The sequence below is a fragment of the Gouania willdenowi genome, chromosome 4, assembly GCF_900634775.1.
Source record: "Gouania willdenowi chromosome 4, fGouWil2.1, whole genome shotgun sequence".
NCBI lineage: Eukaryota > Metazoa > Chordata > Actinopteri > Blenniiformes > Gobiesocidae > Gouania > Gouania willdenowi.
This window is the reverse complement of record NC_041047.1, coordinates 22,385,200-22,403,854: the sequence shown is the minus strand read 5'-3', so window position 1 is coordinate 22,403,854 and position 18,655 is coordinate 22,385,200. Positions and strand designations below refer to the sequence as shown.

At 35.9% G+C, this 18,655-nt stretch overlaps 1 protein-coding gene across 2 annotated transcripts; it reads right to left on the bottom strand.

Annotated features, from left to right (window-relative positions):
- Window positions 1–2,455: 2,455 nt before the first annotated feature.
- On the bottom strand, window positions 2,456–16,777 carry plin3 (perilipin 3). Of its 2 annotated transcripts, none has more exons than XM_028443727.1 (8): window positions 16,673–16,777; window positions 9,106–9,195; window positions 8,784–8,979; window positions 8,445–8,527; window positions 6,417–6,648; window positions 4,473–4,816; window positions 3,197–3,415; window positions 2,456–2,863 (listed from the first exon to the last, which is right to left on the bottom strand). In XM_028443727.1, the coding sequence occupies exons 2-8, from the start codon at window positions 9,172–9,174 to the stop codon at window positions 2,717–2,719; spliced, it is 1,290 nt and encodes a 429-aa protein (XP_028299528.1). In that variant the 5' UTR covers window positions 9,175–9,195; window positions 16,673–16,777; the 3' UTR covers window positions 2,456–2,716. The 2 variants fall into 2 exon arrangements, with proteins under 2 accessions (XP_028299528.1, XP_028299529.1); XM_028443728.1 differs by having other exon boundaries at window positions 3,197–3,412.
- Between the last annotated feature and the right edge of the window lie 1,878 nt (window positions 16,778–18,655).

Below are 18,655 nucleotides of genomic sequence, written 5' to 3'. Positions count from 1 at the left end.
TAATTCTCAAAACAAAACAGCAAAGTACATAAACACATAGGGGAGTTGTTTGACACAAATCCACACAACAGACTAGTACACACACACACACACACACAATATATACAGTATATATAACCCTATATATATTGCAGTGTACACTACTCAGAAACTAGGGTGTGTCATGGATCCACACAACAGTAAAATACCATAATAGCAACAAACATGTACACAAAACAACAACATTGAAAGCAACACAGCATGATGGACTAATACAAAAACTAACACAGGCTCTGGTGTAAATAGACAGTCCACACAAACATGAAGCGAAGTGGTAAGAGTTCAGTTTGTCACAGCCAAAACAATATATTTATAGAAAGGTTTCATATGATGAGATAAACATAGTCTAGACATAGTATAGAATGTTTTCAGGTAGTTTTGGGCATGAGAATAATTCTTTACTACTATTAAGGTTATGGGTAACACTTTATTTTAAGTTTTATACATAAAAGCTGACATTACACTGTCATTATGTCATGACATGACACCTGTTGTTAAGTCGAATAAGGTGTCATGAAGGTTGTCATTAAGTGTGGTTCATAACCTTAACCATTATCCTAACCCCTAACCTTAACCATAACCCTAGCCCTACATAACCCAAACCCCTAACCTTAACCTTAACCCTAGCCCGACATAACCCTAACCCATAACCTTAATCCTAGCCCTATATAACCTTAAGCCCTAACCTTAACCCTAGCCCTACATAACCCTGACCCCAAACTGTAACCTTAACCCTAGTCCTATATAACCCTAACCCCTAACCCTAACCTTAACCCTAGCCCAATATGACCCTAACCCTAAATCTTAATCCTAGCCCTATATAACCCTAACCCTAGCCCTACATAACCCTAACCCTAACCGCTAACCCTAGCCCTATATAACCCTAACCCTTAATCTTAAACCTAGCCCTATATAACCCTAACCTTAACCCAAGCCCTACATGACCTTAACCCCTAACCCTAGCCCTACATAACCCTAACCCCTAACCTTAACCCTACATAACCCTAACCCGTAATCGTAACCTTAACCCTAGTCCTACATAACCCTAACCCCTAACTTTAACCCTAGCCCGACATGACCCTAATCCTAACCTTAACCCCACATAACCATAACCCCTAATCAAAACCTTAACCCTAGCCCTACATAACACTAACCCTAATCTTAACCCTACCTAACACCACTAGATCCTTCCACCTAACCCAATAAATGCCAACATAGCTCCAAAGGTGATAATTTAGCAAACTTAATGACAGCCTTCATGACATCTTATTCATGTCAATGACACATAATGACTGAATAATATCAGCCGTTTGTATAAAACTTCAAGTGAAGTGTTGCCAGGTTATGTACCTTATGTTACTGCTAGCAAGGAATGATTAGGTTTAGGGTTAGGCCGGGTCGGGGCTACAGTATGAAATTGACCTAATTCTGAGCTATTTTAGTGGCTGGGACGAAATGAACTCTTTCCATCAAAGTATACATCCCTTTGACCCTGAATGCACTGTGACTCGTGCTAAATTTTGATTACATTGGTATGCTTGGTGTAAACTAAGGTCACAGGAGCGTGTAAACGTAGCCAGTTTAACACAGTAAAAGACATTATCCACATGCATCTTGACATTTTTCTCTTTACATCATTGTGCCATAGGTAACAGAAGACGAAAGTATCATGTTATATATTATTTTAACCTTTTTAAACTTTACAAAATTTGTTTGAAGAAAAATCAAGTATATAATTAAGTATATAATCATTTTTCTGTCATTACAATTTCTAAACATATATTCAAACTTTTATCTTTTACAATGCGTATCATTTAATCAATGTTCACGTTTAAGGTTAAGAGAGAAGGAAATCTAAAAAAAAAAATAATTATAAAATTTCTAGAGTTTAATGTTTCACAACTCATTGATTTTTAATCCTCATTTGTGCTAAGGAATATGTACAGAATCCTGTAACTGAGTGCCTAGATGAGCAATTTTATAAATATATAACGTCAAAAAAGAAAGCCACACAAAGAAGTAAAAAAAAGTAAATATAGTATATATGAAAGCCTTACATGAATGTATTTGTAGCCCTTTTTGGTCCTTGTGGCTGTAAATGGCGTTTTTTGTCTTCAAGGTTTTTGACAATGTGAATAAAGATTAGCTAGTACTGGCGGCATGGAAACTAAGGAAAATGGTTGAACAGATTGAAAGAGAAATGTGTTGAGACCAATCCATCACTACTAACCCTTAAACTCACTGTGAACGATATGGGTATACTTTCTAATTTGTTATTTATCTTAAAAAATACTTCAAATATAGTCCACAAGATCACTGACAGTACATCTTTAAAATAAATTGGAATTAAAGCTATTATTAGAAAAATGCATTGTAAGATTGTTAAGATACATTTCAACAAAAACACGTAGGCAAGTGAAGGGAGTAAGCAAAAATTATTATTTATTTATTTTATAAATGACAGCACTTTTATTGCAACATTATCAGGACAGTTCTCTGGTATTTACCTCAAAAGCTTCAAAGACACAAAAACAAAACTGAAACTGCAGATCTCTACCATTTCTTTAAATGTCTTTTCTGTTGTGTTCCTAATATTTGCATGCAAAATTGTTTTGGCTTTAATACATGTTGATCTTTCATCAAGACAGATGGTATGGTTTGAGAAGTCAGTTAGATGTTAGATCTTATTATTTGTCTCAGGTTTCTCTGACGCTTCATCTTCCTCTGCCCTCTCTATTAGCTGAGGGGCAAACGGTCCCACCAGCCAGTTGAGTGGTGTGTTGTGTACCAAATATTCCACAACACCCTCCAGAGACTGATGAACCTGGAACAGACAACGCAACGGAATCATTAACCGTTTTTTTTTCCAACCACAACATTGGCATGTACTCCACCTAAAAATTTCAGCAACATATTTTAGGAGTCAACTTGCATTCCGTGTGTGCATTTCTGAGCTGCTTGTCATAGATTCACTATAATGCAAAATATCTGCAGGAATCTACAGCACTGCCTACTGAACGCTTAAACCTCACTCATAGATTCAACAGAAGAATAACTACGTCAAACAACAGAAACATGCGTATATTATATCCAGCAGAGTTCAGCTGTTGAAGCAAAACAAGCCGATGCAGTGAATGCAGAGTGTTGCAGTTCATACTTGGTTCACATGGTGGCGGCTGCGCTCCAGGAGGACGGGTGTGATGCTGCTTGTGCTGCCTAGAGAGGAGTGCAGCTCCTCAGCAGATTTCCGCGCGTTTGTCAGCTGATCCTGGACCACACCAGGCAGACCCTGGGCACTTGAAACCACACCAGTGCATGCTGACTTCAGCTGGTCACTCAGACCACGCATCATAGCGAGGGCACGCCATTCCAGCTGCTGTCAACATGAATATATTACATTAGACACATGTTCTCGACACCTCTCTATCACTACTAAGGTCTACTAAGCAATTAAAATCATTAAAGAACACCCGTTGTGTGGATTAGCGTGTGTTTACAGCTGGTCTATATAGTAGAGAAATCAAAGATTCTGTAGGAAGTAACAGTGAGCTGCACATGGTTTGTAAATAATACAGTGGGATATATCTTTACATCTATTTTCCTTTTTAACAATTTTGGTTACATCAAGTTATTTTTCTTTTCTTTTATTATTTTAGTTCATTGCTATTGCTAGGCTAGTGCTAAGTTAATGCTAATGTTGGGCAAATTCAATTGCTAGGTTAGTGCTAATGCTCAGCTAATGCTATTGCTAATGCTAGGTTAGTTTGAATGCTCGGATAATGCTAATGCTATGTTATTGCCATCGCTAGGTTAATGTTATTGCTCGGCTAATGCTAAAGCTATGTTAATTCTAATACTATCTAACGCTAAGTTAATGTTATGCTAACGCTATGCTAATAATATGTTAATGCTGGCTAATGCTAACAAATGTTAATATTAATGCTAATTTATGCTAAAGCTAATGTATGCTAATACTAACTTATGCTAATACTACCTAATGCTAAGCTAATGCAGTGTGACACGGGCCAGCAGCTGCATCCCCACTTGCATTTTCTTCAGGATATGTAAATATTCTAGTTAATTTAATTACCGTTACGTTCAAGTGTAAGTAATGTATGCATGTCGTATGTTTTGAAAATGTAAAATGAAAATAAACGTACTGTGGAGCAAAACATTCAAACAAACAGTGAGATGCACTGAGAAAAATATGAACACTACAAAAAGTCAGAAAAGGCTAGAGATGTCTCAATTAAAAAAAAAGAACATTTCAATCTTTAAAACGATCAAAGTTAAATGATGATGCTCTAAAAAAAAAACCTGATTAAATGCAAAACATTGAGGTTGTCCTTGTCAAAAGATGTATTCCTCGTACCTTAATGGCAGTTTTTAGATTCACACGCGATAAAAATTCTATAAAAAAATTCAGTTCTGACCTGAGATTTATCCTTGGTCACCTCTGGCTCTGATTCAGCCTTTCCCGCGTCGTTTCGACTCTGCTTCCACTCTGTCCAGTTCTGCAGCAGCTGATGCTCGGAGGCTTCTGTCGCGTGGCTGCTGGTTGGACCTCGATTGCTCTGTGTCTTCTCCAACAGGTCAATAGTGCTGGTCATCTGCGTCACCGCAGACAAGGTGGAGTCTCTGGCATGCCGTGCACGGATCAGAGACAGCTCTAAAGCACGCTCCTGCACCTTGGTGGAAAGTTTCCCCAAACGGACAAAGTAGCTGGGGCTTCCTGGGGAGGCCGTCACCTCACTGGAAGCGGGCTCTGCCAAAGCAGCTGAAAAAGAGATGGTGTAATCTCAATCTCAGATACTATGATTTTAATCTAAAACAGTGGTTCCCAAACTAGAAGCTGTTACTGTTCTAAAAATATGTGATTGCAAAATTGATGTAATTTGTATGAGATTTGAAGAATAGTCCAATTTCTTTATTTTTTGTCAAAAAAAGTCACACTTTCTTTATTTTTATTTTATTTTTTTCCCCACTCAGTGCATAGTAACATCTGTGTTCAAATACTTCAATTACACACACACAATCCCCACGTGAAGCTGCACCCACGCACACACAGGCCGGAACGCTGCTTATACACACACAGGAAGACGTACACACGCAACAAGAACGGAGAGACAGACGGGAATACACACATGATGTGTCCCAAAATCTGCTCTTTATAGAAGCACAGAGTCAAAAAATTCCTCATTAGAACTGTCAATTAATGCTCACCGAGGGCTGTGATTAAAGTAAACCCTCCTCCTCTCAGGTTTTATAGGAGGGGCGGGTCTAACAGTGAAATTTGATGACACAGGGGAATCCTAAAGAATCAGTTTCAGCCAATAGCAAAATTCACTTGTAATAGGCAGCGTTCAACCCTAAGTGGCCACTACATCTGACATTTTACAACTAAATACACAAAATTAAAATACTTATACTAAAATGTGAAGAGTGGGACTAGGATTAATAAACTTAATACCCAAATACATATGTAATCAGCAGAAAAAAGTGGGTTTGGGGTTAATTCACTTTACTTCAGTTTATTATCTATGTATCTATTTTATTTTACGGAGCACAGTGGCCTATTTGTGATTTTTGATGATAGCAAAGGTATTAACTGTGTTCAATTGAGGGTTTGACACCACAAGCTGAGCTTTAATTTCTATATTTAAGTCAATGCACTAAGTGTTAAAAATAGCAGTCATATGCAGGAGATTTTGCCATTGTGATGACCGTTTAGGACAGACCAAACTGAGACTAGATGAAGGTAATTTATGCAGTTAATTTGATGCATTCGTTGTCTATTTAAGCAAAATTCAAGTATTCCAATTATAAGTTAGACTATTGATTTTAGCATGAATTAAATTCTTATTCTAGTCTATTTTCTACTCTTCTTGCTTAATATACTACTTTGAGTGACAGCAGATTTAATCCATGTAGATTGAAGGCTTCTCTTCACATCTGTTACTGCAATTTTTAAGCAAAACCTGTTAAGATGAATTCCTTTAAAGCTACATAGGTTGTTAAAAGTGAAAAACTCTGACTTTTTTTACAGAGCACTGCTGTTTTCTGGCATTTTCGCTGCTGCCACATAGACACTTCTTTTCACACCATTATCAGAACAGCCTGCTGTGCTCACACAGGAGGATGGCAGGTTGTCACTATAACATGACATCATGGTAGCAGGTGTCAAAGCTGCGAGTGTTGGAAAATGTTGGTGCTTTATGAGCCAAGTTAACAGAAGGGAAGGTCAAAAGAATGAGATCAGTTTCCATGTTTGTGCTTCACGACCCATTTCTAGACCTCCTCACTGTGTAATTGAGTTCTCAGACTTACGTACACATGGCATCGCTTTTCATCAATAATTACATTCCACATCTACTGACCCAGCTCCTTCTCAGTGAGGGGTAAGTTCTGGTCGACCCAGTCCTCAGATCGGCGGAGGGCAAAGTTCATTCCACTGCTGACCATCTGACCCATCCTGGTGCCCATGACTGTGCTGATCCCTCCACTGACTGCTGCCCGAGTCATCTCCACCCCACCAAACATGGCCCCCATCATGGCGTCTTTGGCTCCAGCTACTGACTGATACATCATATCCACAGTGTTGGACACCACCTGGGGAGGAAAACAGGAGTCCTGACTTTGTACAGTTGCATAATTTAAACATTATATGACACATTTGGTACACTGGACATTTGGGAGCTAATGTAATGGTTATGAGAAATAAGACTCCCTGGATCCTCAGATAGGGCTCTATAATTTCCATGTTAACGCAATTGTGTACGGAAACACGGAATCAAAATGAAAACAGAATCCACTGTTGAACATGGAAATTGACAGAATGTGGATGAACGTATTTTTATGGGAAAATGTTTCCGGGGACCTTTACTCGTTCTAATCCCGTTCCTGATTAAAACTTAGTAAATAAACCTTCTCAGATTCAGTAAATCATCGATCCATGAGGGGAAATGGATGCCATTAATGCTGCTCTCTTGCATCTTTATATGACATAAATAATTAAAAAGGAGCAGTCAGAATGATCCATGTCAGTACAACTTATATATACCTTTTAATTGTATCTTACTTAATATTTAAAATGACATTTTTATTTTTGACATACATTTTTGTTTAATTATGGTTTTCTTTTTTTATTAGTATTTATTTTGTTTCTTTAAAAACTAATATTTTCTGATTTTTTTTTAAATTAATATTTCTAAAAAAAAAAAAAAAAAAAGAAAAAAGTAATGCGGAAAACGCACTTTGGTAAAAAAATTAAATGGATTTTATAGGGCCCTACTCTGATGATCTAGCAGAAATGAGAGAGAATGGGTGTGTTTTCAATAAAGCTTCTTAAGGCTGGAGATGATTTCTCTACATTAAATAACTACTCTTTTTGAGAAAGGCCAAGATGTATCACATCATGGTTACCATGACTATGTTTTATACAATTTTGGTAAAAAATAAATGAATTATACATTATCTAAATATATGAGGTCATCTGTCTACAGGTCACTTAAAACCAAATTACTGTGTTACTTTGGGTGCCCACAATGTGTAATGACCAACAGACTTTGATACAAAATGGGAGATTCATGTTTCAGAGGATTTAATGGTTATTGCTAATTAAAAAACAACAACACAAAAACTGATGCTGTTTGTGATGTCTATTGTTCCATTTCTCACACAAATGTGCCTCTCCAATAATGGAACAAACTAGTCTATGGTCAATAACACTGCACATTTCCCAACAATATACATTCTCCTGTATAATAAATAGCCCAAGTTGTTGGCACATGGCACGTTAAAGCCAATGTATTGAGTGTAAAATATGCCAATAAAATATATTTCATACATAATATTCTCATGAAGGTGTACACATTTACAGATTAGCTGTTTCTTAAGTCATATATAATTTAAAGAAAAAAAAAAATCACAATAACTGCCTTATACTTTAATATCGGGATATATCGTATCGTGACATATGTATCGGGATACGAATCGTATTGCCAGATGCCAGGCAATACACACCCCTATTTGTAACCATAAATAAGTTCCTTTTAGATCTGTAACAATAAAAACAAAAATGTCATTATGATATTTCTAGAATTGTGCCATTTCAGGTGTGTTTTACAACAATTCCATCAAACTTAGCTTCTTTTAAACCATAATTAAACATCTTGTATTTTAAATTTTTTTTTACTCATGCTATTTCTGTTAATTACAAATAGCAATTCCCAGATATAATAACCAGGGAAGTGTATGTATCAGACTGGGAAAATATCAGAGTCGGCAGATACTGAAAATCTAAAACCTATAAAAAGTTGTAATTATGAAAAAAGGTAAAGAGCAAAACTTGACATGTATTTTATCATTACTAAGATATAGTGTTTACTGGAGGAGTTCTATCTGACCTGGTCTGCTGGTTGATGAAGAATGGGGAGGTTTTGTTCCATTTTTTCTAGTCCTTTGATGGCGTACTCATTAACTGTGGTAACTGAAAGAAGTACAGAAGGAAAAAGGCATCATTAGTTTTCCAGGAAAATGGTTATGGGCTCTCAAATTGAAAAGAAGCTCTTTCAAACTGTGAATTAACAAACAAATGCAACTAATTTACATAGAAGAAACAAAAGTATCTCACAAACTAAAAAGAACCACATAATCAAAATCTGTTTTTGGAGTTTAAAAGAAACATCATTAGACTCTGAACTTTTAACATGCAGCAATTCTTCTTTTTAGGAGGAAGAACCTACGCTGTGGTTCTATGATGCCCAACAGAGGTTTAGACCCTGTGCAGGCCGCTGCTCCCAGAGTCCGAACACCACTCTCTGCTGCATCCATCACTCCCTTCAGCATGGGCACGCTGTCTTTGGTGCTGCTGTAGGCGCTGGAAACAGCCTCACAGGCTGAGCTGACGAGGGCCAGGTTGCTCACACGTGAAACAACAGACTAGGAGACAGGATTCATATTCATTTCCCTCGTAGCTTATGGAAATTAGGAAATCCCCAGTGTCAAATGGGCTCATAATATGCCCCAGTAAAGTCAGGCATCTTTTTAGCTCACAGTGCTCCTCACCTGCTGGTCTCCATTAGAGGATGGTTCAGCTGCAGCTTCAGTTTCATTAGTCTTCCCATTGTCTGCCATTGTGGCTGCTGAATGCAGTGTCTGACACATGGAATACAGAACAGCACAAACAAACAGAGATTTGTTACACATGAACTTGTCAGCACTATCTTAGTTATTCTATGTCTGAGTGGCTGCTGTATTTCAGCTCACAGGAGCTCCTGTTACCCTGTCAGTTGTATAATACATGTAGAAAAACTACTCAGCCATGTTCAAATCATTTGTCAAGACTATGATGCAAAGAGGATGAAACTGCCCCTCAAAATAAAACAGCGCTATGAAAATCAAATTCAACCAAAGACTGTTGGGTTGAATCTAATAAAAATACTGTAAAAGCTTGATTTCTTTTAATTAGTGAGGGTGCAGAGAGATCCTCACTATTGTTATCCATTTTTTAATTCCGTCACAGAATTTTGGCGTGTTTCAACTCCTTCAGCAGTTGACCAATTTTGACTATTAAGATATCAAAATTCAGCACAGGGGTACTTGTACTTTTGTGAATTGTAACTTTTATCAATTTTTTAAATAATGTTTTCGTTCGAAAATTTCCCAATTCATTTTGATTGGGAATTTCAGTGTTTTAAGATTTGATGGCTTCAACTTTGACTTCAGCTGTCCAGCCATTCTTCAACAGATTTCAACCATTCAATTTTTTAAATATTCATCTGTCTGATGGCTAATGATAGGCTAATTCTAATGCCAGGCTAATGCTATTGCTAGATTAATGCGTATGCTAGGCTAATGCTATTGCTAGATTAATGCGTATGCTAGGCTAATGCTACTAATAGGCTAATGCTATTGCTAGATTAATGCGTATGCTAGGCTAATGCTAATAATAGGCTAATGCTATGCTAATGCATATGTTAGGCTAATGCTAAAATAAGGCTAATGCTAGGCTAATAGTAATGCTAGCTAGTGCTAATCCGAGACTAATGCTAGCTAATGCAAATGCTAGTTTCATGCCAGGCTAATGCTAATAATAGGCTAATGCTATGCTAATACGTATGTTAGGCTAATGCTAAAATAAGACTAATGCTAGGCTAATAGTAATGCTAGCTAGTGCTAATCCGACACTAATGCTAGCTGATGCAAATGCTAGCATAATGCTAGGCTAATGTTAATGCTAGCTAATGTTAATATCAATGCTCGGCTAATGCTAATCCTAGCTAATGCTAGGCTAATGTTAATGCTAGCTAATGCTAATATCAATGCTCGGCTAATGCTAATCCTAGCTAATGCTAGGCTAATGTTAAGCTAATATTAATGCTAGGCTAATGCTAAGGCAGTGTTCAATGGCGTGGGCCAGCAACTGCATCCTCACTTGCACTTTTTTTTAGGAAATGCAAATATTCTAGTTGAATATGACTTTAAACCAATATATCAAACTTGTAAATGAATAGAGCACTGAACACTGTAAAAATGAAACTGGGAAGGCATATGATGGTCAACAACTGGCCTCTGTTATGGATTATCCTGAAATATTGCATGTTTCCCACCTGGTTTAAAAAAACGTAACTATAATTTAGACAAAGATCAGGCTGGAAGTTTCATTCACAGGTACACAAAATAGTAATACTTCTATCAAATACAGACTAGCAGATCATATGTGGTTAATGGCCTTAGAGTTGATGGATTATATAGACTCATTGGTGTTTTCTAACTTTTCACTCTAAGTGAGCTAGAATAGGTACCCTGCACCCGTGACCAGGGTTATAGTATGCAGAAGGAAAGGATAGAGGTTACAAGTCAATACTTATAAAGCAACAAGAAACTTTTCATTAAATAGCATTTTTTTTCAATGCATAAACCCATTTTAGTCTCCTGTAAACTATTTTAGCATCGACAAAAGAGAGAGAGGGACGTTATAATTTAAGAGGGAAATCTAATCTGAAGGTTTGCAGTGTTCGTAAAACAATGAAAAGCTTCTGTTTTACCATCTGTGGAGTTAAACTGTGGAACAGACTGAGTACTGAATTTAAATGAATTCCGAGCACGGTTCTGTTTAAAAAGAGGCATAAATAAATTATTCTTCAGAGGTATGTTGATAATTAATTACCACAGCTTGTAATTTGGAGTAAAAAGTTGTGGGATATGGTTATGGTGCATTATTTGTAGGTTAATGGTAGGAGGTAGGTTAATGTAAAAAAAAAAAAGTTGTTTCATTGTTTCTGTGTAAATATTATATTGAATTTATTTATTTTAATTCATATTATAGTTTAGTTAGTAAATGAGATTTTGTTGAAGTTTAGGTTAGGACGTCTGGAAAAAATTTAAGAGGTAGGACTAGATCACTTTATACTTCTTCCTACTCTTTTTTGTTGATGTAAACTGTAGGGGTGTGACGAGATCTTGTCCCACGAGATCTCGCGAGATTAAACTTGTCGCGTTAAAAATCTGTCTCACGTGACTTTTTTTTGTGTGTGTGTGTGTGTGTGTGTGTGTGTGTGAGCTATCCAAACTTCTATGTGTGACCTGTGGGGGCAGTAATGCACCTTTGCTACGTCTAGCCTGCCAGAACCTAAAGCAGGAGATGGAAAAGAAGAACAAGGAATAGTACATTTTAGGTCTAGTTTATTAACAGTTAAAAGAACATGGCTGTGTGGTTGCAGCGTGATGTTAATGACATACTTGGTCAGACTTTGTTTGCACTATTTGCTGTCTGTATTGACAGAGTAGAACTTTGATTTTTGTGCAAACATAATATTGTTTGCACTTGGAAAAAAAAAAGGAAGAAATATATAATTGTATTCATTTTATTTAACCTTTTATACATTTTCGTTTTAGTTTCAATTTGTGGAAGAAGAAGTTTATTAAAAGCTCATGCTTACATCATCTAAAGCATGTAAAGAGTTATAATAAAACATTTGATAATGCATGTGCAACTCAGTTAAATAAAACTCTGTTGGTCCAGTCATATATTTTGTCATAGGAGTTTTCTTAAAATCTCGTCTCGTTCTCGTGAACCCAATATTGTGTCTCGTCTCGTGAGCTGTGTATATCGTCACACCCCTAGTAAACTGAGATCCATAAGAATTTGAAGATGCAAGATACTGTTTTGTTGTTATTTATTGACGATTATTTATGTTATTTTAAACTGTTCTTAAGTTGTCAATTACATCAGTGGTTCTCAAAGTCTTTTGGCTCAAGTACCCCATTTCTCTCATTTCTGAATCCAAGTACCCGCTTTGACCGACTACATTTTGCTGAAAATACTTTGTGAAACAACTACAGAGCATAACGATGGAATGAATGAGTGATAAGACATGTTTTAAATCATCTTTATTTGTAAATAAGTGGAATGAAACAGTATATAGAGCCTTCTAAATGGATTTATTTCTATAGTTTTTATCACTTCCGGTCATCTCCCACCTGGTGTGGGACCAAAACTATCCCTTGTATTATCAGTTCAGGTTCTAATCAAGATTATTTCCATCGTCATTAGTATGATTATCATATTTATCTAGGGGTGTGTATTGCCTGGCATCTGGCGATACGATTCGTATCCCGATACGATACGATGTATCCCAATATTAAAGTATAAGGTAGGGATGTAACGATTAATCGTAAGGCAGTTAAAAATCGATTCATAGGTATCATGGTTGATATCGATTTTCTGAAAATTGAATCGCAGTACTTTTTTTATCCACAAGTGTAGGCGGCGGGCGGAGTCTGCTAATACTTTCTTTCTGGCTGCCTTCTACTCTTAAATATGTTAATAAATGATTCATTACCCCTTTAGCACCGACAGAATATCTGTAATATTACTTGAATATCTGTAAAAGTCACGTTTTTCTATTAGCTGTCTGCTAGCATAGCTTCTCTTCTTCACTGCAAGATATCTGCATGCCAACCGACCACTGTGTTACCAGCGCCCTCTGCTGGTCCAAACAAATATGACGTAAACCAGTGTAATCACGTTTTTTTTTTTTTTTTTTTTAAAGTCCAATTGTTAAGGCACAAAATACATTTTCAGTTGCACTTTTAAAAAAAAAAGAACTATTATGCAGTTTTGCATTGTTTATTATAGAATCAGAATTTAAATTAATAGGCTTCATTTTCATTTCTATTATTCCTTTATTTATTTCATTCAAGATGTATTTTTAGTTAAATTGCATTGTTTTGAATTGTTTATCAAGGAATTCTTTTGACAATGAAAAATAAAAGGAAAATAGTACAGTATTTTCTAAAAAATTTGTCTACAGTCTCATTTTGTAAAATAAATCGTGAGAGAATCGTATCGTGAACCCAGTATCGTGAATCGAATCGTATCGGGAGTTGAGTGAATCGTTACATCCCTAGTATAAGGCGATTATTGCGATTTTTTTGAAAAACCACAAGCTGGTCAACATGCCCAGGTTTCAGCACTTCTTTGTGCAGTTACAATGTCTCCTGCAGTGGAAAAGACTTTCCTGGTTAAATAAAGGTTAAAATACATATACACATATATTTTTAAAATCAATAAAAATTGATATGGATGCATTTTGAATCAATCCGAGAATCGCGCGACGTAATATCGCCGAATCGATTTTTTTCAACACCGCTATGTTTAACTAAAACAAAAACTTTAAAAAACCCATTATTTTTTAATGTTTTTGTTTGTTAATTTTCCACTTGGCGTAGTCCTAGGGGTACACATACCCTCATTTGAGAAACACTGATTTACCTGAAAGAAAGAAAAAAAGAAAAAAGAAAGAAAGAAAGAAAGAAAGAAAGAAAATGCAGCAATATTTAATATAACAAGCAAAAATTTCTGCTTCATTTTTCATTTTCATGGTTTGTAAAATCACCAACAGTTAATTCAATTAAAATTCCCCATCATAAACATTTTTAACGTTAGAAATGAACAGTAGTTTTCTAGCTGGGAGCCTCTCTGAGATATTTGTTGCGTTCGTTTTGTTAACAAATTCCGAGCTACGAGCCCACGTTCAACAGGACAGTCTGCTGCACAAACCATTTCCTCCTCCCTCCGGTGCTCTCAACATGTGGACAACATCTGGTAGAAACCCAACCAGATGGCAAAGTCACACATAAATGGAGTCCAACTGTCCTAACAAGTGTTTGCCATGCATGGCCATGATGTATATAGCAGATGTGTCAAAGAAGGATGTGACCCTTGTTATCCTTCCCTGTGGAAACACCTACTATGAGCATTCGGTCACACTCGTCCACGTCCGTGGCATTTATGACACACTGCAGTGTCGTTTGATCCTTTCACTCCGTTTACATGTCACACTGAATAAAACACCAACTCTGATTTCATCATCGGCTTGGACTTACATACTTATTTTCTGGGATTTTCCGTTTGATTGCGTATTGCGTTTTATTGCTACAGCGTGGTTGTGCAACACGACTGGCAGCTGATGACATTTAAAGTGACTGTTGCAAAGCTAAATTCCAGCACTGAACAATCTCATGTCAAATATGAGATGAACCTGCCTATAATTGATAAGCGTTCCAGCTGTACAGCCCGTCACTGGTTTAAGATTCTCTCACTGACAATTACCTCCAATAACAGACTCATAAACTGTTATCTCGCCCTTCACTGCAACGAGATCAGTCCTATCTGTGAGACACAGCCTCACCATAACCTCTCAGAAAAAACATCTACTACTATAAAACTGTTGGAGCTAATTCTCGGAGTGACCTTTGATATTCCACATGGTCTACTTCACGCAAAATACAGATGTCTGCTTTCAAAACTGGTACCAGAGGTGAAATAAAAGATAAAACACCAAGTTAAATCCAGCACATCTGTTGAAATTAGGTGAGTCTCATCAAACTTACTGAATCTAAAGTGTTTTTTTTTTTTTTTTTAAATTATGCTTATACAATCTTTTCATTATTCTTAAACACAGACTTAGTAACCTGATTTCAATTTTCAAAAAGACAACAAACCGGTGTTCAACATGAGCCTAAAGATCCACAGGTGTGGGATGGTCTGGATAATGATTTACAGGTGTCCTCTTTTATACTTGTTTAAAATGTATGTATGTATGTATGTATGTATATATATATATTAACAAGACAATTTACCCTTATCTCACCTGGATTAAAGTCATGGATTAAAGAGCCGGAGAAAAATACCTTCTCAGACAATACAGTGAATAAATTCTACAGTTCAGATTTAATTTAATTTGATTTATATTGATCATGTAAATGGCAACTTAAAAACAGTTTAAAATAAAATAAAATAAATTGACATCAAGAAATAGAACAGTATCGTGCATCTTCAACTTCTTACGCATCTCAGTTTACATGAACACAATGTTATATAATGAAGATTTTTTTTAGTTAATGTATTTCAAAGGCTACAAAGAGTAACTGGAATTTGATAACACATGATCACATGATCAACACATGCTAATTGCTAGTTTCTTGCCACACATAAAACATGCATATGTAACCTGCACATTGGTGGTTAAATTAATCTGTCCCCACACAATTAAAATCTCTATTTTCTTCCAGAATAGTGTTTTTGTTGGTTTAGTTTTATTAGCAGGGATTTAAAACTTATGGTTAGTGTAAAAAAATAACTATTTATTTCAATAGTTTTTTTTTTTCTTTTTAAGCTATAAGGAGCCATTTCAAAAGAGTCAAATAGCCACAGGTTGCAGACCCCTGGGTTAGGCCAAATTTCATCTGGGAAGCATTAGATTTGGTGAAAAACACAACCTTGTGTCTGAGGTTATCATTGTCATAATCATGCTGATCACTTAAAAAGAAGATTGTAAATTATTATTTATTTATTGCTTGTGTTCACAGTCACACCCCTTGTAAAAAAATAAAAAAGCTCCATATCTCAATCCCAGGTTGTTCATTTCAGACTGATTTAGCTCCAGCATTTTAAACTTTTACTCAAACTTAATGAATGGATATCAAAAGTTAGACGTTGTGGATGACAATACTGTGTATATGATCCTGGTTGCGTGGTAACAAACGTAGCTTCAAAGTTGATCTGGTGGTATGAAAGGCATCAGAGGAGATATTAAACCTATAAACTTTAAAGTACATAAATCATAGGGCAAGTAAAGCCATGTGAAAGCAGAATGAATTGGCTCAGTTTCTCAGAACTCATGTGATTATGCTTAGTGTTTCATCTGAGCTGGAAGGTCACATGAAGTAATCCTTATGGAGCAGTCACCAGCTAAATCATTAAAGGGCTAATGTCTGCAACAATTATTTAACACAAGCACATGTTTTTAAATTCAATCTGCACACAAACCATACAACACAGTGGCATTTTCATACTTTATCATTGATTAACTTTACCCCAGTCATTTATACATACTAACACACATACATGATCTCTTTCAATTTAGTTCATTTAATAATAACTTCAGGTTCGACCCAACATCATTTATCATTAAATCAGAAGAAAAGTCGTCGTCAGGAAACTAGTTTACAGCCTTAAGTCAGACTGCAGTGTTGTTCGGTGGGTTAGTTATGAAATCTCAGTGACACGTCTTTAAAAACATCTTTATAAAGCAAACAGAGCAGCAAAATGACAGATATTACTGACCTGTGTGTATCTGTCCTGCTTTGACCCGCACAAGAAATACCAGGACACCACGCGCAGCTTCCCTCGGAGTGTTTAAGGTGTGTCCAGGAGGCGGGGCTACTGGTGACTGCTGGGAACTTTCAGCCAATGAAATCACAGCCCGGAAGAAAACAGACGGTAGACTTTTCAGAGTGGGAGTGAACTTTCTTTCTTCTTCTTCATTTTTTTTTTTTAAAGATTTTTTTTAAAGATTTATTTTAAAGCACAGTAAACTGTCATATAAGGTTTGTTTTATGACTAAACAATTTGAAATTGAAATTTCCCCAATGATGACATTCTGCATTTTTCTGTTGTTGTTGTTGTTGTTGTTGTTGTTTTTTTCCCATCAAAAACTCATATTCAAAGTTTTCTGTGTATCCTTAATATTTACATCAATTAAATTGGCTCAGATTATTAAAAAAAAAAATTAAAAAAAAATTTCTTTATTACACAAAATAATTCAAGACAGTGTTTAATGTAATTTGTTATTTTATTTCATTTCATCACATTTATTTGTTGTGTGAATGGGTGAACGACACTGATTTTGTGAAGTGCTTTTGGACTTATGAGATGGTAATAAAAGTGCTAAATAAATCAAGTCAATTTTATCACTAACTATTGTTTTTATCAAACTTTCAGAAAATAACTATACACAGTACACTCATATTTTGAATTTTGTTTTTCTGTTAAACTGTAAATTATGATCATTTTAGCAAGAATATATCATTTATGGGCATACTTAGGAACTAATGAGAAGAGCCTTTTGTTTTTAATAAAGCCACCACTATGGTGCAGTGGTTAGCACTTTAACTACATTTCAACCTGATAGCAAAATGGAAAGAAATGTCTTGTCAAATATGTCTGGTCTCAGGGTCTGATCACTGGCTGTGGGGAGTTTTCATGTTCTCCCTGTCCTTGCATTAGTTTTATTTTGATGCATTTCCTCTTACATTACAAAAACATGAATACAAGGTTCATTTTAATTACCATATCAATGTGGGCAGGCGTGGGTATTTAGCTGTCTTTATATGTTTAATGCTGTAAAGACTGTTTCTATATTTTGCATCTAATGTAGACCGGTGCACCCCTGCATAAGGCAAACAATGTATAGACTATCAATGAATTAATTTTGAGTAATCCTTATAATATTAAACTTATCTCTGTTAAAGACAAGTTTTATTAAACATTAAATTGTGATAGGATACTAAAGGCTATCCCAGCTTGGTAAAAATATAAGGTAGTTGCACAAGTCTGTAACCTTTTATTTTTTTGCAAATAAGAGATATGTACACATCTTATTGCTTCTGTCCACTTTAGAATAGTAAGTAGGACAATTTTATTGCTTATAATTAGTTGAAATTATAAAGGTCCGGTCTGGTAAAAAAAAAAAAAAAAAAAAAAAAAAAAAAAACACATTTTGTCACAATTGTAAAATATAAAGATCTTTAAGCCCAAATGTTGGTATTTAGCGAATGTATATATATTCTCTATATCAAGGGTTCTCAACTGGTCTCACCCTGGGAACCACATTTTGCCACAGTCATTAAATTGCGACCCACTTTTTTTTTTAGAATTTAACCAACCAAATGTAGCTTTTCAAAAATAACCATTGAAAACACACATATATGTTTTTGAAACATATTTTCCTGTGCAACATGAATTTCACTGTATGCCTCATCAAAATAAAAGACTAGTCCAACATGAGAGATATTAAGAATTTATTTATTTTTGACCTGCTGTCTGCGACCCACCCATTACAAGTCCGCGACCCACTTTTGGGTCCCAACCCACCAGTTGAGAATCACTTCTCTCTCTCTCTCTCTCTCTCTCTCTCTCTCTCTCTCTCTCTCTCTCTCTCTCTCTCTCTCTCTCTCTCTCGCTCTCTCTCTCTCTATATATATATATATATAAACTACATTTTAGGGCGACTGTGGCTCAGATGGTGGAGGATTCGTCTTCTGATCA

Coding starts and splice junctions, on each gene's coding strand:
- plin3 (XM_028443727.1), bottom strand. CDS start 9,174: ATGGCAGACAATGGGAAGACTAATGAAACTGAAGCTGCAGCTGAACCA. Junction 6,649..8,444: donor TTCATCAACCAGCAGACCAG/GTCAGATAGAAC, acceptor TTTCCTCCCCAG/GTGGTGTCCAACACTGTGGA. Junction 2,864..3,196: donor GCCGCCACCATGTGAACCAA/GTATGAACTGCA, acceptor TGTCTGTTCCAG/GTTCATCAGTCTCTGGAGGG.